This window comes from Carlito syrichta, unplaced genomic scaffold (assembly GCF_000164805.1).
Source record: "Carlito syrichta isolate Samal-C Ts95f unplaced genomic scaffold, Tarsius_syrichta-2.0.1 Scaffold301627, whole genome shotgun sequence".
Classification (NCBI taxonomy): Eukaryota; Metazoa; Chordata; class Mammalia; order Primates; family Tarsiidae; genus Carlito; species Carlito syrichta.
The window spans coordinates 3,026-11,078 of NW_007245723.1; the positions used below are offsets into that span (position 1 = coordinate 3,026).

The following is an 8,053-nucleotide window of genomic DNA, read 5'->3' on the forward strand; positions in this document are numbered from 1 at the left end:
TTAGTAGTTAAGTTTTGGGGAAGTCAAAGTTATACATAGATTTTCAACTGTGCAGTGGTTGGTGCCCCAATCCCTGTGTTGTTCCAGGGTCAGCAGCAATTGACATGCTAAGAAGAGGAAATAAAATTACATAAAATGTTCACTTAAGACCACAAGTGTAGAAAAAGAGCAGAAAACAAAAACAGGAACAAAGATCATGGGCAATGAAGAGAAACAATAACAAAATTATATTAATTCAACTATATCAATAATCACTGGAAATACCAATGGTCTAAATACATCAATTATAAGACAGAAATAAAGCAGATAAAAAAACAAGACCCAACAATATGTTGTCTATAAGAAACCCACTTTAAAGCTAAGGAAACAAATAGATTAAAGAAAGATAAACCATACTAACACAAATCAAAATAAAGTTGGAGTAGTATATTAATTTCAGATAATGCAGACCTCAAAATGAAAGTTATCAGGGACAAAGAAGGGATTGCATAATGAAAGAAGTCTCGGCTCCAAGAAGATATAAAAACCATCAGCATGTTTGTGCCTAGCAGCAGAGCGTTGCAATACATGAGGCAAAACTGACAAACCTGCAAGGAAGAGCAAACTCATTCACTTTCCTAGTTGGAGATGTCAACACCCTCTGCAGATGCCGGAATGCTGGATCCAGTAAGTGGGAAGTCAGTGAGGACACAGCTGAATGCAACAGCCCATCAACAAACTGGATGCAATGGGCATCTACAGGCTTCATCATCCTGGCAGCAGCAAGTACACGTTCTTCTCAAGCTCACATGGAACATTTACCAACTAGCCCACATTCTAGGGCATAAGACACACCGTAACAAATTTAAAAGAACAGAAATCATGCAATGTCTGCTCTCAGACCACCACAGAATTAAACTGGAAATCAACAATACAAAGAAAACTGGAAAATTCCCAAATAATTGGAGGTTAAACAACACACTTCTAAATAACAAATGAGTCAAAGAAATCTCAAGAGACATTTAAAAATATCTTGAACTAAATAAAAAAAGAAAAAAACAACTTATCAATATTTGTGAAAGGCAATGAAATCAATGCTTAGGGGGAAATTTACAGCATTGAATGCATTATTAGAAAAGAAGAAAGATCTAAAATCAATCATCTAAGCTTCCATCTTAGGAAAGTATAAAAGGAAGAGGAAATTATACCCAAAGTAAGCAGAAGAAACAAAATTAAAATTAGAGCAGAAACCTATGAAACTGAAAATAAGAAATCAACAGGGAACAATAAACAAAATCACAACTTAGTTGTTTAAAAAGATAGATAAAATTGATACATCTCTAAGTCAGGTTAACTAAGAAAAATGGAAGGCACAAATTAATAACAGAAATGAGAGAGAGAGATTATCACTACAGATCCCATGAATATTAAAAGGATAACAACAGATTTATTATAGATAACTCTATGCCCACAAACTGATAACCTAGATTAAATGGGCCAATTCCTTGAAAGAAACAATCTGCCAAAACTCACAAGAAAAACAGACCATGTGTACAGGTCTACCACAAAGAATTGAATCAATAATCAATAATCTTCCAAAATAGAAAGCACCAGGCCCAGATGGGCTCACTGGTGAGTTGTCCTAAACAGTTAAGGAAGAAATTATGCCAGTTATCTATTATATCTGCCAGCAGTGGAAGCAGAGAGATTATGTCCTTACTCACTCTGAGAGGCTAGCATTACCCTAATACCAGACAAAGACAATACAAGAAAATACCGATCAGTATCTCTTATGAAGATAGATACAAAAATCCTCAACAAAAAAAGTAGCAAATAGAATACAACAATCCAATAGAATTACAAATGACTATTAAGTAGGATTCATTCCAAGTATGCAAGGCTGTTAAACATCTGAGAACCAATGCAACAGGCTGAAGAAGAAAAATCAAATGATCGTATCAATAGGTGCAGAAGCATTTGACAAAATCTAACACCCATTCATTATTTAAAAAAAAACAAAACAACTTTCAGTAAACTAGAAACAGAGGGGAACTTTCTCAACTTGGTAAAGAGCATTAGTGGCTCAGCCTGTAATCCCAGCGCTTTGGGAGGCTGAGGTGAGTGGATTGCCTGAGCCTGTGGGCTCAAGACTCGCCTGGGCAACTTGGCAGGACCTCATCTCTACAATAAATCAAAAAATTAGCCGGGCGTGGTAGCGCACACCTGTAGTTCCAGCTACTTGGAAGGCTGAGGCGGAAGGATTGCCGGAGCCCAGCAGGTCGAGGCTGCGGTGGCCGGGAGCGTGCCACTGCCCTCCAGCCTGGGCGACAGAGTGAGACTCCAACTCAAAAAAAAACAAACAAAAAAAGAGCATCTACAAAAACCTACAGCTAACATATTTAATGGTAAGAAACTAGACGCTTTCCCACTAAGACCAGAGATAAGGCAAGGATGTTCCCTCTCATCACACCTTTCAACATCATACTGGAAATCCTAGACAATGCAACATGACATGAAAAGGAAACAAAAGGTATACAGATTGGGAAGGAAGAAATGAAACTGTTAACAGATGACATGACAGTCTATGTTAAAAATCCCAAAGAATCAGCAAAACCAATAAACAATAAACAAAATCAAAACTTGGTTGTCTAAAAAAGATAGATAAAATTGATAAATCTCTAAGTCAGGTTAACTGAGAAAATGGAAGCCATAAATTCATAACAGAAATGAGAGATTATCACTACAGATCCCATGAATATTAAAAGGATAACAATATATTTATTATAAATAACTCTATGCCCACCTTGTGAAACTCATAAGTGGTTACAGCAAGGCTGCAGGATACAAGGGTTGGGAGCTGCACTGTGCCCTGCCAAAAGGCTTTGGCAAAGTCCTCACCCCTAGAACCTTAGAATGGGACCTTATTTGGGAAGAGGTTCTTTACAGGGGTAAGCACATTAATATGAGGCCATTAGGGTGGTCCCTAATCTACTGTCATTGGTGTTCTTATAAACAGGGGAAAGTTGGACACAGAGACAGCCAGGCACAGAGAGATGCTGCGAGAACATGGTCAGAGGAGAACCTGTAGCAGTGGTTGGAGTGATGAACGGCACGCCAAGGACACCAAGACTGCCAGGAGACCCAGAGGCCAGAGGGGAGGCACAGAACAGACTCCCTCAGGCCCACAGGAGGATGCAGCCCTCCTATGCCTTGACCTCAGGCCGCTGGCCCCCAGGTACATTACTTTAATAAATTCTTTAAAGACGAAAAGATAATGCCTAGAAAATGTGAACCCAGGGAGGGTGCTGGTCCATCGGGTCCTGCATCCCGTCCTGGCGTCTGCCCTTCAAGGCTGTCTGCACAAAAGTCTGCCTTTGGCTGCTGTCCACCAACAGGCAGCTGCATTCCCTCCTGGATGCCTATAGTGCTGTGCTCGTACCTGACAAGGCTCCGGGCATCTGGAATGCCCTCTGTGGAGTCCAGGGAGTCCTCTGCAGCAAAGCACAGCCGGGACGCCTCACGCTCACTCGCTCTCACTGGTCGGTCATCTAGGAGGAAATGCACAGGACTGTGGGACAGGCGGGCAATGGCCACTTCTACCTGGGCCGACCCGCCCCAGACCCAGTACAGGACGCTGGGCGCTGGGGACACACGTGGCTTCCCAGAGGGGCCAGGTGCAGTGCTGAGGCTGTTAGCTCTCGCCAGGCTCACTGCTGCCTGCAGGAAGGGCAACATGGCTCACACATGCACAGAGATACACACACAGAGGCTCACACACACACATAGAGGCTCACATATGCACACAGGGGCTCACACGCACACAAAGGCTTACACAGAGACACACACACAAGTGTGGAGGCTTACACACACATGCAGAGGCACACACAGAATTCTCGTCACAGTCGGGCAAACAGGAGTAGTCTCCCAGAGTGGAGGCTGCCTGGCCGGGGTACTTGCCACCTGGGCTCTGCCCTTCAGTTTGTTTCCCCAGCTCCCTGGGTCTCAGAAGGCTGTGCTCAAGTGCTCCTGGAACTGCCGTACGCAGCCACCTGGAGGCAAGAAGGTCCCTGATCCTCCAAACAGGTGCTTGGAACTTGCGGCACACCTTACTACAGAATCCAGTTCACAAACGGTGACCAAGTCCTCAGGCTGCCTCCCCAGGAGAGCAGCCCACTGCGCACCTCGGAATTGCATAACGACGCAGCAGATGAGCGAGTCGTCATGCAACGTCATTTCCATCGCAGAAGAGCCAGGGAACACTGGAGCTCCTGTATGGCGCCCAGTCAGGCCTGGGGCTCCTCCACCTCGTACGCGATGATGCCCTGAGGCAGCGCCCAGACCAGCCTCTCTTCCCACCTGCCCTTGTGCAAATTCCGGGCTGTTCTGCTGTGAATCCACACTCAACCACAGCCTCCCCTGCCGTCAACTGTCTCTGGACAGTCTCTGACAGATGGCTCTTTCCAGTTACTCCAGAAAGCTCCCAAGGTCACAAAGGAATGCAGCTTAAAAAGGTGGATGCCACTTACAAGCAAGCAGACCGCCACTCCAGGGTCAAAGCAGCCCAGTCCTCCCTGGGATGACACAGCACCACCCTGCTCCATGCACGACAGCCCTGGTGGCCCGGTCCTATCCCCAATCATGTACCCTCGCTGAGACATGCATGGGCTCCTCACCTTGCTTCTCACGTATAAGACAGGTGATGGCAACACTCACCTCTTGGGCTGCAGAGGTATGAGGCTAGGTCACGCACGCACAGGCTCACACATGTGCGACACACACAGCCCTTGCCGACACACGCAGACAGCAATGAAGGAAAGGCGAGGTCTGCCTCACACTCATCTTGTGCGCAGCGACGCCAGGGCTGGCCCAGTCCTAACCAGCCCGTGACTGCCAAAGAGCAAAGGTCACACAGACCCAACCTGCATACGGCCCGCAAGCAAGCTGCCTGTGGCTCCTTCCACCACAGTGACCTGAATGGACAGCCCAATCTCAGCGCTCTGAAAGACCGAGAGCTGCCTACAGCTGCAGAACGTGTGTACTCAGGGCACTGATGAGAGGGGAATGTGTTCTGTGCTCTGTTGATTCTTTTATTTTTGAAAAACTTCAAGGTGAAGAGGGAAGCCAGGTTTTGAGCAGCTGTGCATGGCAGATCTGATCCTAATGGCCACAGAAACACCAGTGAATGCTTCTGAGCCCCAGGGCTGTGCCAGATGCTGTCCTGGGAGCTCACAGGCATTAACCTGGGTCTCGTCACCATGATGTGTGGATGTGGCATTCACCACTTCACACAGGAGGACTGAGGCAAGAGGCCCTGGGCCCGTGGCGCTGTCTGCAGCTCCTGGATACACTTGCTCAGGGGCTGACAGGAGGAGAAAGTGCTCTATGCTCTGTTGAGGTGGCAGGAGCATCAGCAGAGACAAGAGACAGGTGCTCACGGCCAAGGCTATGCAGGGCAGGGAGGCAGGGAGGCAGGGGATGGTGGGAAGGTAACCAGTGGCTATTCCCTGGGGCCCTGCCTATGAGGCATGGCTGTGGGTGCCCTGGAAGCCCCACCCACAAATCTGCCACAGAGACATACTGTTTAGGAACATGGGGCTGTTAGATCAAAGGCTGCCATGCCTCGTCCCTCTCACCCGTCATAGGCAGGGCACCATGGATTCTTTCAGCTCCGCCAGCATCCTTTCAGGTGGAGACAAAGGCAGGTTGAGCCCAGCTGTCCAGCCAAGCTGAGACGATGCCCGGGGCCACTGAGGCGATGAGACCAAGCCGCTCAGGAGCGTGCCAACAGCTGGCAAGTGGACACCAGTGGACTGAGCAGCCTGGCCCATGGCCGTGCTCTCCCAAAGACAGGCCGCAGGTTGTTTCAGGGACTCAGCCACCGTGCTCAAGATCAGCCCTCTTCCAGGAGAATGCCACGGCACAATCCACCCATAAGCACAAGTCCCGGCTCACGGCCCCTGGCCCCGCCGCGCCTACCCTACCCAGCCGCCGCAGCCCGGGGAGCAGGTGCACCACGAAGAGGCGGTAGTCAGACTCGGCCTTGCCCACGGGGTTCAGCCGGAGGTCCACGTCCACGAGTGCAGGCAGGGTGTGCAGCCGGAACACCTCTGCCAGTGAGGAGATGCAGTTGTAGTAAAGGTTGAGGCTTTCCAATGCAGCCAGAAACTGGATGCCCTGTGAACAGAGGCACCGCACGCTCAGCCCCTGGACGCACAAGCAGCATGACAGCCATCACCAAGCACAGGCAGCCAGTGTGACACATGCATGTGCAGAGAACACGCCATTTCCAGAAAAAGCACAGAAATGATGCGTGTTCCCATGAGTGAAGTTCTGAGCTTACAGGGGTTCACCCAGGTCAAGCCACTCAACCGTGGACGCAGCGCTCTCATCACATCACAGGAAGGTGAGGGTACGAGGCCCCATACCCTCTTGCTCCCCAACTCTGTCCGTGGTCACCCTCCGGATTCGCAACTGGGGTGGGAAGTCCACCAGCCTCAACGGCACCACACACAGCCAACCTCCAGCAAGGTCTCAGTGTGCACCAAGCAGAGTGATTCACACACAAGACTTACTCTCGTTCGCATGTGACACTCCAGGTGAGAAATGCTAACGGCCGCTGTGCACGGGCTAGAAAGTGGAGGCTCAGGGAGAGGGCCAGCGCTGGGTGCTGCCAGAGTGGGGCCTGTATCTGACTCAAAGCCAGACTCACAAGCCCAATGTCACATGTGGTCTCCACAGAGCACCACGCCCCCGGGTGGGAAGACCCCCTCTCCGAATCAAGCCCTGAGCAGGGTGCACACAGCTTCCCCTCCTGCCTCTGCATGGGCGATGCCAAACTGCCACGCACGCTGCCCCGCCAGGCATATCGCAGCAGCCCTGCCACATGGTGCTAACCCCTGAGGGCTGGAGGCTGAAAAGCCAGATTGAATGGGCATGGGTGCAGAGAGCAAGTGGAAACCCACAGCAGCCAAGGGAGAGCTGCGCGCACACGCATCTCCGTCCCGGGTTCTTGTTTCACTTCATCAAAGAATGGCAATGAGATGTACTGTGACGTGTCGGGAAGCTGCCCACAGTGCACACAGGACAGACAACTCCACACACACTCACGGACAGCCCGCAGGATCACAGCATCTTCTCCATAGGCAAGTTATGCAGTTTCTTCTGAGAGACAGATCCAAAACTTACCTCTAGGCTAACCAAGGAGTTACGTGAGAGGTCTAGGGACTTTAGACCTGTTAAATGCATCAAAGAGTGTCCCAGGTGAGTAATTTTCTCTTGGTACGTTCCAGGAATAGACAACGACCGAAGTTCGGCTACAAATAAGAAAGGCTGAGATTTTAACCTTTTCCATTGAAAAGAAACAGGATAACAAGAGTCCAAATTCTTAGTTTCCAGACCCAAAGCAGACATGGACAAAGATCCTTTGTTTGGCCACCCTTTGCTCAGGCCCTTCCTGGCGAGCTCCAGTGGCGCAAGGGACCCCGCCGTGGTGGAGGGGCTCTTCACCCCGGGGACGGGACGTCTGCCCGCCCAGCCGTCTTCATCTGTAATCCCGTCAGGTTGGTTTAGCCAGAATCCCACTGGCCCCTGATGCTTCCTCTTAGTAACTTTCCATCCACAGCACCCCCTGTTCCTGAGCCGGGAGTCCCCACTGTCCCTGCTGCACTCGGAGTGAGTCAGGCCAATTGCTCTCCCCCTCTGCAAATCCCAAGTTGCGGCCCGTGTCTGTCTCGACAGTGCCAAGCAGAGTCTTCCTCATACATCTGCCAAGTGTTGCTAAACAAGATTTCCTCATTAAAGAGACAAGTACCAAGATGGGAAGGAAAGATAGAGGTCAGCACATGTCTCCTCTTGAGGAACAAAGCCCTTTGTTTTCCTTCTAACGCATGACTGTACGTCCTGGTTCTTTTTTCTTTCATTTTATGTATTTAATTTTTTGAGTGGGTCTCATGGTGTTGCCCAGGCTGGAGTGCAGGGGCACAATCATGGCTCACAGCAGCTTCAACCTCCCTCGCTCAGGTCATCCCTCCTCCTCAGCCTCCCAAGTAGCTGGGACTCCAGGCACAGGCCACCA

At 49.6% G+C, this 8,053-nt stretch overlaps 1 protein-coding gene across 1 annotated transcript; it reads right to left on the reverse strand.

Moving 5' to 3' along the window:
* Window positions 1-3,418: 3,418 nt before the first annotated feature.
* Window positions 3,419-7,292, reverse strand: LOC103257267 (centrosomal protein of 72 kDa-like; the record flags this gene model as incomplete). The annotated part of the gene is made up of 3 exons (XM_021710887.1): window positions 3,419-3,527; window positions 5,961-6,153; window positions 7,165-7,292. Coding segments are annotated over 3 exons (430 nt in total), but the record flags the coding sequence as incomplete, so codon positions are not given.
* Window positions 7,293-8,053: the final 761 nt, after the last annotated feature.